The sequence below is a fragment of the Sinohyriopsis cumingii genome, chromosome 3 (assembly GCF_028554795.1).
Source record: "Sinohyriopsis cumingii isolate HCF-2022 chromosome 3, ASM2855479v2, whole genome shotgun sequence".
Classification (NCBI taxonomy): domain Eukaryota; kingdom Metazoa; phylum Mollusca; class Bivalvia; order Unionida; family Unionidae; genus Sinohyriopsis; species Sinohyriopsis cumingii.
In genome coordinates, this window is record NC_142963.1 from 60,572,121 (window position 1) to 60,589,449 (window position 17,329).

At 39.5% G+C, this 17,329-nt stretch overlaps 1 protein-coding gene across 1 annotated transcript in view; it reads left to right on the plus strand.

Moving 5' to 3' along the window:
• The first annotated feature begins 513 nt into the window (after window positions 1-513).
• LOC149802947 (uncharacterized) overlaps window positions 514-17,329 on the plus strand; it is a 42,586-nt gene continuing 25,770 nt past the window's right edge. The window contains exons 1-3 of the mRNA XM_089953856.1: window positions 514-745; window positions 2,711-2,785; window positions 3,752-4,336. Of these exons, the coding sequence (XP_089809982.1) occupies window positions 550-745; window positions 2,711-2,785; window positions 3,752-4,336 (856 nt within the window). The 5' untranslated portion in view covers window positions 514-549. The remainder of the gene's footprint in view (window positions 746-2,710; window positions 2,786-3,751; window positions 4,337-17,329) is intronic.

A 17,329-nucleotide genomic window follows, 5' to 3' on the forward strand; every position in this document is an offset into this window, starting at 1 on the left:
ACTTCAAATATTTATGAAAATTTCTCCATCCTAACCTAACTTTGGGCGAAGTCATAAATGACAGTTTTTGTAATCACTTTCCAGAATAGGTAATTACCAAGGACTCTGAATCAGCAAATATTGATCTAGACCACGTTCCGATAGAAAACCGTGATAATCGATTAAAACCAATGAGACAGCAATATCTAAATTAAAAAAAGGTGGCATTTTATTTAAATTTAGGCAATGGGGACCAGGAGTTACTTCGAACATAAACATTGTGCCAAGTCACCACGTGAGCTAATCGAAGACAGTGGCCACCTGTTCGTGGGAAATGCTTCCCCAGTGTAAATGAACCAATTTTTTCCCCCGTGCCTTGCAAGAATAATGCATCCACTTCTGAACATTTCTCCGACAATAGTCAATTCTACGTGCCATCCAAATTTGGCACATCCCCATTTCCTTTTTCGTCTGCCCGCATATAATTAAATTAAACTGTGCTTCACGTATATATAACGCACGCTCTAGTCTTGTTCTTCAGAGTTCTTTGAAACATTGGGCAGTGCCACCATGGTGACAGGCCAGTGTATAGTGTTGATGTTGCTGCTAGGTGTTTGCGCCTACGCAAAACAAGTTAGTGAGCAGGACTCCCTTCGGATTGAGCTCGAAAATGCCAAACAACAGCAGGTGAAGCAGAAAGAGCTTATAGATAAAATCTTTGCTGAAATAACACGGCTTAATGAGGAACTTGAGGATGAAGATTTAGGTAAGTCGAGATATTGTTTGTTTCTTTTTTACAAAATATATAATTTAAACTCATTTGGCTTCATATGTTATATTTCATCACTAAAAGGTTTTAGACATTTCATCCGGAACCATCAAATATATAACAGGTTTAAGACACTGAGCGAAAAGAGAATTTTCCAAAAATATGATTTACTAGCATGCGTTTTTGTATAGAAAGCTAAAGCAGAGACATGCTAGAAAAAATGTCTACCTACAAAAGGAAACAGTATTAGAATGGGTATCTGAATAAAAACGATACAAAAATATTTCAAAAATTAAAAGCATAATAATACTTCTCTTATTTTGTGGACTGTTTTCCTTATTAATTACTTGCAATAGATTCTGCTTCCAATTTTCTTTATATTGCATCAAAAATAATGTCGAGATATATTTGAATACATTTACTAACACCATCTGCATGCTTTATTTGGTTTAAAAGGTCTGTTAAAATTAGTTGTGACGATTCTTATACGAACCAGTTTTATGCTAAATATACACAGCAGCTGATTCGAAACTACCAAAATATATATTTAAAATTATAAATAGTGCTACAAGTGATCCTCGCTACCTGTTCTCGTCAGCACGTTCAACCATTCAGTCTGCTCAGATGTTGCTGAAAGTTAACGGAGTCCGGAGATGAATCTTTATACATTTAGGGACCCCTTTAGCGATATATTGAACAAGCAGAGATATTCAAATATGCAAGCCTCTTTTGATTCCCATGAATATCTATGAATATCATACATAATCAATGATTAAAATATATACAAAGTGCTAAATGGCAGGTCGTAACAATTACAATATTATTTAACTATTGAATCGAAACATTTTGCAAAATATAAATTGTTCTAGGAATTGTAATCTGTCTATATATGCTGAAATCGACATTTATACAAATGATAGATTCGCATCACTAGATTGAGTGCTTATTTTTGACGAAAATGTTTTGTCCTCTAAAAACACAAAGCTAGTCTTAAACATATTAACAGACATTTAAAATATACACGAATTTCTAAATTTCATGATTTTTAAGTTGTACGGGCAGTTTGGTTGCATAACAGCATCTCTCTCAAGTCCATCGATTAAGTGTGTTTGTGTTTGTGTGTGTGTGTGTGTGTGTGTGTAATTTAGATTTTAATATAACTTAAACATTTTTAGTCATATCATATTGCTACTATGTCTGAAGTGTGGCAGTTTATAGTAATGTCTAGCACTGGGGCATCATGCTGCAGATATGTAACATCATGTCACATTATCCTGATACCAGGCAAACCAGCCCTAAAACTAACTCTTAATGCTGAGCTCCTAGAGAGGCAGCTGCTAGTAACATTTTTAGAAGTCTTTTGTATGACTCGGTCATGGTTCGAACCCGCGATCTCGAGCATCCGAGGCAGTCTCCCTTATCACTTATGCCACCAGAGCGGTCTCATCGATTAAATAATCAGGGTACATGTTGATATTATATCAAGGCAGAAAACAATTGTTTGAATGTATGTAGATGCGTGCCTCTAATTTATAGACAGCTTGTATTTTACTCCAATATTCCTGAAGGCTTTTGATCCGTTTTCTAATTTTTATTATATAAAATGTGAGAAAGAAAACATTACGTTACATGTAAACATTAAATATCGCTTGACAAGTTTGTATTGCCAAAAAATAATGAAAAACATGCGAAAATAAGTAGAGTTGCTCCTATTCAATTGTCCGTATTTTCTGTTTGTTTATCTTCTGATCTTGAATATTCATTTGTTAACTGTTTTATTCCATTAATTTCTATTCTACCACGTTATGTTTTATTCCATTCAATCTAAAACATACTTATGCATGCGGATAGGTTCTGTTTAGTGTTTATATATATATATATATATATATATATATATATATATATATATATATATATATATATATATATATATATATATATATATATTCGGTTCTATTCCAGGTGACTCCGTAGCACTAAAGAGAATTAAGCGTCACTACTGGTTGCAGGGTCCAGCAGGGCCAGTCGGAAAACCCGGTAAGTGGATACCTGCTCTGTCCCGTCAATTTCACACATTTCTAAATGGGGACCAAAAAAAAAACAACATTGTAATGCAGCTTCCCCTAAATCTAGATCGGACCTTATGTTTAAGGAATGAGTGAAATAAAGAATAAAATTAGAACTTATCCGACTGTGCGTGTGTTAATTCGGTGTAAATATCATGGTGGAGGATGTAGTATGTAGTAAATGATTATTTTTATTTGTGTACTAAGCGATTTTTTTATACGAATTTCTTCTCGCTTATTGAAACAAGAGCCAGTAGACAGAGTGAAGTTTCTTTTATAGAAAGTACATCATTTGGAGGTTGCGTTTTGTTTCATCTGTTGCGTAAAATCTCATTACCTCGTAGTAGTACGGTTGGTGCATTTTTCCAAAACTTGTTTCTTCCTGACGGTTTTCACAAGTAAAATGACAGCTTTCGCTATTCTTTAACAACTTAGAAAATTGGTTTGGCATACAATGTAAAAACTGCAGGTGGTGTAAGGATTAAAATCAAGCCAAAGTTTTGAGCGAAAACCCCAAAGTCTCAGATTGATCAACATAGCATTTCTGGAAATAGGTATCATTAAAATCAAGACATTTTATCCTTTCGTGGAAACCCGCATTCTGATCGCATGCTTTCTGCGCGCAGAAGTAATCTATTCTAATTAATCTAAGTGATACTTTAGTCTCGCTCTTATGAAACGTCTGTATTTATTTTATTTTATTTTATTTACTTATTTATTTATTCGCAAAGTATTGATCTTACTTCTGGCATTGATATTGAGTTAAAGATATGCACACATTCGACATAATAGAAGAAAAAATGGCTAATATTAGTGCACTTAAGGAAACATACATACAGGTTTTACAGTACTTAATGAAACATACATAGCGTACAGGCTTTACAGTACTTTCTCTGAGAACAATCGTAATGTAATAATCCTTCTTTGTAATATCCAGGTTTGCCCGGACCTCCAGGAGAGCCAGGTATTCCAGGACCCCCGGGACCAATGGGAGACCCAGGATCACCCGGAGATGTTGGTGAGCGCGGTCCAATGGGACCTCAGGGTCTTGCCGGCGAGCCTGGCCCAGAAGGAGAGAGGGGACCTGCTGGAGACCAAGGAGAACACGGACTTCCAGGACTTCCGGGAGAGAAGGGAGAAAGCGGACCTATGGGACCAGAGGGCGCACCTGGACAGGACGGACCCGCAGGAGAGAAGGGAGACCAGGGACCTTTCGGACCCCCTGGACTACCAGGTATCCAGGGAGATAAGGGTCTTACCGGAGCTCCAGGTGAGCCCGGCGAACCTGGAGCACCAGGCGAGCAAGGACCAAGTGGGCCCCCAGGAATTCCTGGACCTCGCGGACCTCAGGGACACCCCGGACCACAGGGATTCACTGGAATGCCTGGAACACCAGGAATAAAAGGAGATAGGGGATTTCCAGGCCGCCCCGGCTCCCCAGGACCACAGGGTTACCCCCATTTGGCACCCGTGCAGGCCGCTCCAAAGTACGCTGCTGCTCCTCCTCCTTCTAAGAAAGGCTAAACCATCCATGCATATATCGTGTCAAAAAAGCATGTTTTCCTTTCATAAATCTTACTCATAGTCCTAGTGCACCTTTGCGGGACGAAAGGACGAAAAAACGTTTGGGAGGTGTCCGAAAATTATTCGTTTTTATGAATAATTAGGTTAAAATGGGTTCTAAATACTAATAATAATGACGTCATTTCTCGAAGGTTAAGAAAATTAAGATGGGTCTTTTTTTCATCCATTTCCGTCCGACTGTATGTCTCTCATTCCCATGTCATGATTTTATAGCATTTATTTATTGTGATACTTATCATTCGAATTTGACATCTCTATTCTAGACGGTTAATGCCATTTTGAGAATTTTTTAAGATTGCTAATCATCTGGAGCGTGAATTAACTCAATAAAAAATTAAAACGTAATTTTTGTGTCACTTTTATTGTAACTTTATTAGCACTGTTCGATGGAGGCAAACAAGCCTCTCTCTCTCTCTCTCTCTCTCTCTCTCTCTCTCGCATTTTTTTAAAGGTCACTTTCACAGGAAAAGCATCGCACTCGTGTATTTGCATCAGATTTTTCTTGCCATCCTACAGACACACAGACACGTCCCACATGCTCTGCTCTTTCTTATACTATACTAGAATAAAACAAAGAAAAATGTTATATCATTTAGTCACTCTCATGTTTATTCCTGTTTTGAATTTTCCTGAAATCAATTTGTTTCCTTTTAGGTCACTGCATAACTGATAAATGAAATAAATAATTAAAGTTTAAACAGTCATTAGCACGTGAATGAAAAAAGACAAAATCTGCATAAAATATCTAATGATAAAAGAAATACAAGATAGTAATAATCGAAAGGTATAACATAATAATCGTTGATAACGGTAACAAGGACCAATTTCTTTGATTCAAACACCAATTTTTACCCAACACACAAGTACACCTAGTCTCTCTGATGCAGAATGATGCCTATTTCAGTTACATTAAAAATGCTCGGCTGCACAGATAATTCCATGAATTTGCGCTATTCAGGATGTCTGTCTGTTCGTTTGCAATTCTCTCTCTCTCTCTCTCTGTCAGTACCAATTACCTTTGCAAGAACAATACTTTTATATAGGTAATACTAACGTATTTGCATCAGATTTTTATGTACAGAAAAAATACAGAGACTTACTTGCATTAAGAATGTATCTAGAAACGAACATTAATAATATATCACGTCCTCGTGTGCACAAGTGTACACATAAAACAAAACTTATGCATAAAATATCAAACGCAAACATGTTCACGGAATGTATCTGCCTCGAACCAAGATATGTACCTGGCGTTCATAATGCAAATATAATGGTGTGACCGACAATATTTGACTGTCGTTCACACAATGAAGAAAATAAAATTAATTTTATTATAATACGCGAATGGTGTAACCGGCTGTCATACTGCATGACAAGCAACAAGGGGAAAAAAGTAATGTACACAATAAAATCCTGGTTATAACCCTTTTCTGCTTCCTGTGCATGCATAGTTGGGAAGCCGTGGCGATCAGCGGAAGCGGGTAAAGCAGTGTTAAAGTTAAATGCCTCAAAGGAGACAAACAACAATTTTCTCACATTGATCGTATTTACTCCATAGACACCCTTTTTACTCCAGACATTGGATATATAGTGGCTGAGCAAGATAGGGTCGGCTCAATAAAATTTGTGGAACACACACACACACACACACACACACACACACACACACATACATACATACATACATACATACATACATATCATATAGCAGTTTCCTTGATACTATTGCATGCCTGGTTATTATTGGAACACAGCTCGGCCATTTCCATTAAGTCGATTTGACGGAATGGGCTGAGGATGTTCCAATTGGTATGATCATGAAACTGGATATATTCACTTTTATTACTTATTTGAGCACATCAACTCTTTATGAGAATCGTGTATTGGGTGAAATTTTACACTTGACCCGGTTAACATTACTAATAATTTAGCGTTAGTATGAACGTCCGCCTGTTTTCGAAATTTCCGCAGTGCAGTGCGATTTTCTTCGGGGTGCTGTTATTTGTTACACACACACACACGCACACACACACACACACACATACATACATACATACATACATACATACATACATACATACATACATACATACATACATACATACATACATATATACATACATACATACATACATACTGTTATGCATATTTGATTTAATTTATATTTTATTGAATTTAAATTTTTGGTAAGTTTTAAAAACTTTTAATTTTTATTTCGTTATATGTCAAAATTATATAGTTTTTTTATACTAGGAACTCGATACTTTTCCAGAAAATAGTTTGACCTCGACCGTTCATTTGTAAACACCTAAAGCTGACCTAGTTCCCGACCTTAATTCAGAAATCAGTGAGAGAAGTAAACAACTTTTTATTTTTATCCTATTCTTAGATTAAAATGATTGATTTTTGTCACGGTCATATTGGGACTACGTGCTTTCATACGCAAATACTTCTCGAAGGTTCTGGAGAATTGACCCTCATCCGAGAATTTATTTTGCGTTTCGAGTTACTGTATAATTATTGTTTATATATATTTTTCTCAGTTTGGGCTTAAAACATTTGATGTCAAGGGGTTCTTTTGTTGTATCAGTTTGGAAATATTTTAATGTTTATTCGAATTATTTGGGTTCAAAAGGATTAATTCTTTTTCCTTGATTGAGTGCTCATACAGAATTCTTGGACAAAGACATTTCATTAAATCAAACACTGGATTTATTGTTTGTGAATAACCCAGAACTGTAGACCTTACAACACCACAAAGGATGCAGTATACGTCATTGCCTTCCATCTTGCATTCTTTGTCGGGAATCGAACTTGAATTCATTAGAACATTTCATTATTAGGATTTCTAAAATTTGATTTGTGGATTATTTTTGGATATCATTCTTAAAACCGTAAGTTCTTTTTTCTTATTTTTTACAATACTGTCAGAGGTGTGGATGATGTCAGATCCCTACAACTTATGTTGAGGGGCCCCGAGTGGCCGAGTGGTCTAAAGCGCTGTCCGTTACGGACCACTGCCATCTCACCTCTGTCTGCGTGGGTTCGAGTCTCGGATTCAGCCAATGTGGGTATGTGAGAAAGCTTGCCAGTAGCTTCTCGTGGGTCGGTGGTTCTTTCCGGGGTTTTCCCGGGTTCTTCCTCCACCATTGATACTGGCCGCCATATATGGCCTATCGTGTGCTGAAAAATGGCGTTAAACCCTACAACAACAACAACTACAACTTATGTTGTTTGGTTATCGTTTTCTAGGAGATGATCTATATCTCTGCTTAGATCTCTGCTATTCCATCCATTAATTGTCATATTTATTTTGCTGTGTACTCGATCCGGGCAATAACAACGTGGTTGATCATCTCCTAAATAACACTACACCCATCCACCCCATATATAAAATATAACATATTGATCAATTACACAAACAAAATGAACCTAAACATGACATTTGAATGATACACTTCCTGTTAGAAACTAAATAAATTTTAAAAAATTGTTGAAATTCAGTTAGCCGTTCTGTTACACCCATAGAACAAGTTTCATCATATAATCGAGTGGCTGATCGAACTCAGATTGCCGGCATGTCAGCATCACCTGGTAGCTTCCAGTCATTTCCAATTCACTGTTGGTGATAGGTGTCGCCGTATTCCCCCCCTCTTTCTTTCTTTCTTTCTTTCTTTCTTCCTTTCTCTCTCTCTCTCTCTCTCTCTCTCTCTCTCTCTCTCTCTCTCTCTCTCTCGCCTTTTCGTGTCTTCATACGTCTTGGATGTACACTGTTCTTTTCTACTGTGCATTACAGGCATGGAACTATTTTTGCTTTGGATAAATATAACACTCAACCTAAATACGAGTCATTTTTTTCGTCTCCTGGGATCAAACAGCATTCCAACTCTTTTTACTTCTGATATCGTTTATCATAAATCAACAGACATAAGGTATGGTCAGTTCGCAACCTAATACTAGTGCATGTTCCTATTAACATGAATTTATGTCCCTTCTTGTGTACCCTTGCATTCCTACTGGGACAATGACATAATTAGACCCCTTAGATAAACCAGCTCATCCCGCTGTGACTATAAATTACTAGCTGAACTATGTCTGTCGACTTAATGCTAACACCATCGATTCTAGATTATTTATTTAATTATCGTGTGCAGTGCATGCTCAGCCAATTAACAGCGTCATCATCAGCAATGTACAGAGCCTGTAGTTCACCGGGGAAGTTTGTCAGTGGACAGTTCTTCACAATGTGTGACCACAGAGGTTCGTATCATTGTTTACAATTTACCTGTCATACATGTACTATATAATAACTACAAGGCAGGATGCTTTTCTCCTTTCTAGCACGACATATTTAAGAAAATAAACGCTAAGATTTCAACCTACATTTCGCGTAAATTTGGTACCGATGTTTAGCTCAGGCATTGAACTTTGTACGCGTGTTCAACGTTTGGCTTGCTTTCATATCTTTAAAGAACGCCAGATCATTTTCTCACGCTACCACTTAACATGGTTATGATCTCGCCCGCTTAATACGAAAGTGAAATTTTGCTGAATGGAATACTGTCTTCTCAATGGTTAAAAGAAAATGACGTCCTGCATTTACTTATAATTTATTTTCAGTTGACCAATGATAAAGCAGAATTTCATTCGGCGCGTTGTTCTTGCATATCAAGCAGGTGCGATCATTGCTATATCAAGCAGAAGCGTGGGAAATGGTCAGTCATTCCTTAAAGGTATGACAGCAAGTCAAACTGGATATGCATACGAAGTCGAATGCCTGAGCTAAACATCGCTACCAAATTTACGCGAAATGTGGCTTAAAATATCAGCGTTTATTCTTAAATAGTTCACGCTAGAAAAGAGAGAAGTGTCCTCCTTTGTAGTTATTATATAGTACCTGTACGACAGGTACATTTTAAGCAACGATACGAGCCCTTGTGTTTGTGACATAAACAGACTTAGAGTTCCACAGCAACAGAAAGAGTCAGTGGCCTGGCCACATCGGACAAAGTTGACTGTACAACGACCCTATCCTGCCCGGAAGCATTTCATTGTGGTCCACGGATGACGTGGATTTTTTGTTATTGTTGTAGGGTTTAACGCCATTTTTCAGCACACGATAGGCTATACATGGCGGCCAGTATTAATGGTGGAGGAAGAACCCGTGAAAACCCCGGAAAGAAACACCGACCCACGAGAAGCTACTGGCAAGCTTTCTCACGTATCCACATTGGCTGAATCCGAGACTCGAACCCACGCAGACAGAGGTGAGATGGAAATGATCCGTAACGGAGAGCGTTTTAGACCACTCGGGGCCCCTCGGATGACGTGGAAGGTTGAAGCCAGGAGGGCAGACAGATGGCTCAGCTACAAGTGAGTGGTTTACAACATCTGTTGAATAATAATAATAATAATAATAATAATAATAATAATAATAACGATGATTTGTATAATGCCTAATCTTTAGAAGCTCTAAGCGCTTTTCAACATTTGACAACACCTTAAAAACATATAATGATATAATTACAAAAAACAAACACCATGAAATTAGAAAACATACAACATGCTGAAAATATCTAAGGTAAGGAAACATTATTAGGTCTTTAAGTCTGTTCTTGCAGTCGAAATAGGTGAGTTTTAAGAGCGCTCTTGAATGAGATCACTATGTCTTTGTGTCTAAGTTCAGTGGGCAATTCGTTCTACGTTGCTGGGCCCAGGTATGCAAAAGGACGTTGTCCATATGACTTCATTTTCACAGTGGGAGTAATGAGAATACGAATACCACTCGACACTCCATGCCGAAATAGCTATTATATCCTCCGGCAACGAAATTATCCCGATTAGACGTATCGAAGTCAAGCGGACTGCTGGATGTAAGGTGATGTACGTGTACAGTGGAAGTTTCTCACTGGCATAGACCTTAGCCAACATTTTTATGGTTGCTTCCTGGCGACGCAGATGTGGAGGAGGAATGTTGGTGAGTACTGGCAGACATGGTAAAGGGGTAGGACGTAGTATTCCAGAGATTATGCGCAGTAGTAGTGAAGTGGGCCACCTTACGTACAATGGGAATTAGCATTACAGACACCCCTGGGCCACTTTACGTACAATGGAAATTTAACATGGCGAAAAATCGTGGGCCACTTTACGTACAATGGGAATTAACATGGGAATAAATCGTGGGTCACTTTTACCGACAAGGGGAATTTAACATGGGAATAATTGAATATGGGATTTTTTTTTTTTTTTTTAAAAATTTTTTAAAAAAGGGTTAGGCAATTGAAAAGTCATTCTCTTTTCGAGAAATATGGCTGGCCCTGAAAAGGGCCTTTGGGTTTATTCTGCTTCTTCTTCTATTTCCTCCATTTCCTCATCCATCCCCTAATCTTTCCCCAAATTCCTTTGTTCTTCCTTTTTTCTTTTTCAGGTAACCAGTCTGGGTGACCCATAGCCCTGAACTTCTCTTGTATATTAATCCAATTGTTGTTGAGTTTGTCAAAGGCCTCTTTTTTCTTTAAGTTTTCTTTCTCCTTTCGTTCTTTATTCCACTTGTCTTTGATCTTTTTCACTTCTTGCTCCATTACTTTTCTCATAAGTTGTTCCGATTTCTTAAGCTGGTCTAGGCCTTTTTTGACAAAGGACCACTCTGTCCATTCCATTACGTCTTCCAAAAAGCACCTGACTTCTATCACATTATCCATGGCTTCCTTTAAGTGACCAATCTTTACATACTCTGGATCTGTAAAGCCTCTTAGTCTTTTTACTTCTTCTTCTATCATCTCTTTCACCAGATCCATAGCTAATTTTAGGTTGGTCACTTGTCTTCTGACAAAATCTCGGGTAAGTTCATGCTTCCATTCTCGTTCAATCCTTTCCACTGCATAAGCTCCATCCACCATCCAATACCAAATGTCTTTCAACTGGTTAAACAATTCTGTTACAGCTACCATCTTCCTTGTCTTTATTCCGTAGAATGGTTCCAACGACGAACGTGGTGGGTTCTTATAGTGAAAGCGCGGACGTGATGGAAAACATCCCCCAAAACATAAAATTGATCTTACCTAGATCATGACCAAACATCGCGCGGACGTGAAGGAAAACATCCCCCTACTTTCTCATTTCATATAATAAAACCCAAACTATACTCTCCACATACGCTAAGAAACAATAAAGAAACCCATAATCTACTATTCACACAAACGTACGCGAGCCGTTACAAACACAAATACATACACTCACACTATGAAAAAAGAGTTTGTGTTTATATTCACACTAATCTACCTACACACATTGGCAAATGGATTGTTATTTCTTTTCTAGAGTATTGGGTAGCCCTGAAAAGGGCTGTTTTTTTTGTTTGGAACTTCATGGACACCTGGTTAATGGTGGCACCTTCCAGGCCTGGCGCCACATACACATCTTGTCCCCCAGTTGCTTTTTACCTTTTGGGGGGAGAGAGCAGAGGCAGGATATGTGGCTTCAGAATCCCAATTTTCGCTCTCTGGGATTCTGAAATTTCTTCTTCTTCTCTCCTTTTCCTCCTCCTCTTCTTCTTCTTTCTTTCATCTCAACCTCCTCTTCTTTATATTTTCTCTCCTCCTCTTCTTTATTTCTTCTTTCCTCCTCCTCTCTCATCCTTCCGTCTTCCACAATGGCTTCCGCGGCCAGTTCATTCAACAGGCGCCTGGCATATTCCAGATGCACATGAAGTTCCATCAGTTTCGCCAATCTCGTGTTCATTCTTCTGGTGGTGGTGTTGATCAATCAACAAGGGCAGCTAGACTGCCGAGCGAGTTTCAATTTACACTGAAAGCGCGGACGTGAAGGAAAACATCCCCCTAAAAAACATAAAATTGATCTTACCTAGATCATGACCAAAAAAAACAACGCGCGGACCTAAAAGAAACACTCACTCACTTTTTTATACTTCCCATTCCTATCTTAAAAATTTTTTTCATCAATCACTTTAATAGACTATCCACATACTCAAATCAATCTAACCCCAAAATATACTCTCCCACACCTCAAACACTAAGAAAAACATCATTTTAATCTACTATCCATACTAACTTACGTTATCACTTACAAACACAAACACACAAACACACAAACATTTTTTAAAAAAGAGTTAGTGTTTATATTCACACTACTCTACCTACACACATTGGCAAATGGATTGTTATTTCTTTTCTAGAGTATTGGGGTAGCCCTGAAAAGGGCTGTTTTTTTTGTTTGCTATGGCAATCTTTTTTAGTTTCTAAGAATGCGATGTCCTCTGAGGATAGACTTTCTGGCAATAGGTCTGCTTCTTCGGAAAGAGAAGAAGAACTCTTTGGTGTCGATACGACAATCGACAAAGCCTCTGTCAGCTTCAGGTTGCTGATGTTGTTGTTGTTGTTGCTGCTGTCTCTGAAGTCTGTACTTCTCTGTCCATTCTTCTTTTCCCTGTTCATTTCTTCTCTGAAGAGCTCTTCTATCAGGTCTTCAGTGACTTTTAACATTCTCACATTCTCTATTTCTTCTGGCTTCGGTATCAGACTGTGTCTGACCCTATGCAAATTCACGTAGGCTTCGTTGAGCTTAGCTAGTTTGGAGCACATCTTCGTAGGAGGATGAGTCGACAATGGATGGTTAGACTGGAAACAACCGCGGTTCTTAAAGTCAAAGCGCGGACGTGAAGGAAAACATCCCCCACACGGTTTTCGAGTCGCAACGTTCAGTGAGTGTTATGGGAGGGATAGTAAGAAATGAAAGAGCATCAATCCATCAGTCTTATAGCTAAACAAACCACAAAGGCATTTTTTTCAAAACACAACATTTTTTATTCAAAAATCACTTAACACTAACCAACAACAACTCTAACATATTTTTTAAAAAATAATCCAACATGATAGCATCAAACATTTTTTTCTTCAAAAGATCAAACATTTTTCTTCAAATACAGTCTACTTTAAACAGGGCTGACAACGTTGTGAATGAAATTGTGATTTCCACTGTTGGAAATCATTAGGCCATTGATGGACACTACGTTTCCTAGCTTGAGACAAAAGATAAGCATAATGGTCACAAAACCATCGATCTACTTTCACATCGTTTCTAGTAGAAGAACGAGGATCAAAATGAGTCACTAAATGTTCTAAGGAATAGCCCAGACTGCGATGATGCAGAAAATACACACAATATTGTCCACACACCAAGGAATCTGTGCCTTGTAATTTCACATTATTGAATCGGGTGGTCTGAGCATTTCTTCTCATAAAGTCAATGATATCGTCTTCCAAAGGAGGCAATCCGTACGAATCGAAATATTCCACACATCCTTCTTGAGGAAAGTAAACAGCTACCCAGTGGGTTCCTGGGAGATGACTGTCGTCCGTGTTGATCACGTAAGCTAGATGGTCTTGAGGTTTGCGATGAGGGAGTTCATCTTTAGCACAGACGACAGGATTCAAAGAAGCCGTGTACGAACTGTGGTTCAAAAGGTAATAAAGTTCCCAGGTATCCATTGATTTGTGTGTGTTTTTTTTTCTTCTTCTTCACAGGTAATAATAAGTCATCAATTCGATCCTGACTTTTTGCTTGAAAATGTCTGACAAATAACCGTTTCTTCGTTTCGTCTCCTCACTCTGATTCAGGAGAGCTTCGATACGATGGATCTCTTGAGTGGTTAATGGTGGACAAGAATGTTCACGCAAGTCTTTATACCACTGATGCAACACGTCTTTGTCCGAGATGAGACTCCAAGCTTCGTCCAGATACTCGTCCAATTTTTCTTCTTGACTTAACATCAGGCATTTATCGTGTTGAATTTGACTGGGATGATCGTTTTGACATCCATAGCAATTTTTCTTGACCAATTCTGTTATTTTTTCAGCCAAGTGTTTGGCAAAACAGGAGACTAAATGGGCTTCTTGTTCTGGTCATCTCGACTTCATCATGATCACTTCTTCTTCTTCCACAGTCTCCTCACATTCCATGTCCAAAGTTTATCCACTAGGTAAAGAGGGATAACAGTCTTCCATGGCTTCTAGTAATCTAGAATGACTTCTCTCAAACTATTGATTTCTATCGTATTATCAAATTCTGCATACAGGATGACGTTCACCGTTACATCAGGGTCTCGGTTTGCAAACTGAATTTCCACACGAATCTGGCCGCATTTTATAGGGTGGAAATATCCTCGTCGCTGCCTTGGTCTGGAGTGAAATCGAAAGCCCACAAAGCATAACCTCCTGCGTAATCCTCGTACGTAATGCCGTGACTGGTGTTGGTTCCTAACTGGTCGGTGGCTTCGTACAGGGACAAGTACGATCTCAAGTAATTCTTCTTCTCAAAGTCAGGTTCGAAAGGTCTGGTACACAAGGTCTTGCCATCGCGACTGACTTCGATCTTGGACACGCCAAAGTGTTGAAAGTGGAAAGGATTTTTACCCAAAACTCCGTTGAAGGCACCATTCTCGACGATACCAAGGATTAAACGTTTGGGTAGCTGTCCTTGGAACAGATGATCTTCGATCATGGATCGCTGTCCCTTGGGAATGGTGAACGTTTTCACTTCCACGCGTCGTATGGGATACTTGGCGGTCGTTCTGCTCAACGTCTGACTGATGTCGTTTCCCACTTTAGGTAACACTTCCACACGGCGTACGTAGAGCCTGGCTTCCTCGATGACAGTTTTGCAAACAGTAGTACCTATCAAATGGAAAGCGGCACTGCTACGATTCAGTCTCAGGCGAACATTCACCCCGTTTAGCAAATATTTCTCTTGCAACCACATGTCCAGATGTAAACGATCCATCAGTTCTAAACTTTGTCCATTTTTGATTTTGTTTCGTCTTTCCTCATAGCCGTCATTGTCAGTTGTGTCAAACATGCCCGCTTCGTCAGGTTCCCACAGCACACAAGCATTGAGATGAGTATTCTTGGCGTCTATTCCGTACGTCAAGAGATTTTCCAGGTACGTTCGATAAGGGTAAGTATCCATGCTGCTGCTGACCAGTTTGTTGTTCAAGTACAAGTCCACACCGCTAAAAAAGGAATGCAAGAAATTGTTGACGGAAGCTATTACCTCATCGCCATCTAGGGTCGAATTGTCCTCATCGACAACTTTGACTTTCAAGTACAAGTAACTGCTATTCAGATCGATGTAATCTTCGGGCTGTCCTTTGATTTCAAACTCGATGGCAGCTGAGGCTGTCAATGAGGAGACGGGGTGAAATTCCACCCACTGGGATTCTTGCATGGTCATCATGGTGGGGGGCATGGCAAACAGATCCAGTTCCGTCTTGGAACAAGCGCAAGACTCTCGGTGCATCATTTTTCTCTGTGTTTCAATAATCGAAAACGTCTAAGTCTCGAACGGTTCTTCTTTTCTTGGCCTTTCTAGCTTGAAGTCTGGTGAAAGGGTGTTTTCTTCGTCGTCTCTTTCTGCCTTGTCCTTGCTGAATGCCTGATTCGGTAGCGTGCAGGGCATTTATAGGTGTGTCTCGTCGGCCCAAAAGGTCTTTGCCCGTTTGCAGCAAGACATTTTTGCCTGCCCTCATGAAAGCTTCTTTAGGGTTTTGTTTGTCGATGATGACATTTTGGAGAAATTCTTTGCCTTGCGTCAGTGCCGCATCTTTCAAGGCGTGCAATCCGCGTGTCACCATCGGTTTCAACACTGGGGCCACCGAACGAAAGGCCGATTTTAACATATCTCCTAAACCGTGTCCTCGCTGTCGAGCAACCCCTCGGTACACTGGATACATGACTTACTTACGAGTCGTGAGAGAACCGTTTTCGAAAATGGAGTTTCACCGTGACTTTTCCTTTGGTGAATGGAATATTTTGTCCCAAATCTCCTTTTATAGTAATGTTGACCGTGTCCAAATACGACTTGCTGACAGGCAAATAGTGAGGATGGACAAATTCGCGGTGAACGTGGTAAGTGTTTCCACCTTCCTCGTCAGCGTTTGCGGCAGAATCCACTTTGAAAGGAATGACACGCAGTAACGGTACGGAGGTGTGTCCCACCACGTTATACTCCACCACATCGGAGTACACAAACATCAAATTCAGTCCTTGGTTCAGTTCTACCGGGGTACGAAAATACTTGGCAAAAGTCTCGTTGTCGGCAATGATTGGTAATTCGGGTTTTTGTTCTACTTTCTTCCTCAGCTCCATGTCTCCACCCAACATGTCAAACAATTCAGGACAAAATAAGAAAGACATCATTTTACGCCCCTCAGGAAATTTTATCAGGAAGCGACGAGCTGTTTTGTGGTACTCCAGGGTGACGATACCTTTATTGACACTTTCCAAAGTTTTCAGAAACACGCCATTAAACCTGGTGGCTATGGTGCTGACCAAATGTTGACCACTAAAATAATAGCCTGGGGGAATGAACAAGTGATAGGTGGTGTACTTTTGATTTTGTAAACGGGTTTTCTTGTCATATTTCCTATGGGTATCCATCCACTGTTGCAATTGTTCGTCATAAACTTCCACCGTAAAATAATTTTGATTGGGAAGGACATTGAGGACTTGGGTCGGGTGAATCATTTCCACTAAAGCCACTTCCCAATGGGCTTCGTGATCTAAGGGGATGGCCTGAGGTAATTTGGCCGTGTAACAGCACAACGTGTTGTGGGGAAACACCTCCATGGAACTGTCACTGGGTAAGGTTAAGTAAAATTGGTTTTCGTGACTCATAATTCCAGAGTTCTGTGGCTGTCCAAGGGGTTAGTGGACGTCAGAGGCGTGTCTCCGTCCAAAATGGGGTTCTGGTTGTGGTTGGAGTGGTGACTGGCACTGGCACTGGACACAAGGTTTCCGTGGTTCCCGTTCGAGGAGAATTTCAGGGAGGGATTGGGAAGCAGATAACCGATGCAACTGCTCAATAAAATGGCCCACAATTGTTTGTCTCCTTGTTGCAAACTCAAATTGGCGATGGC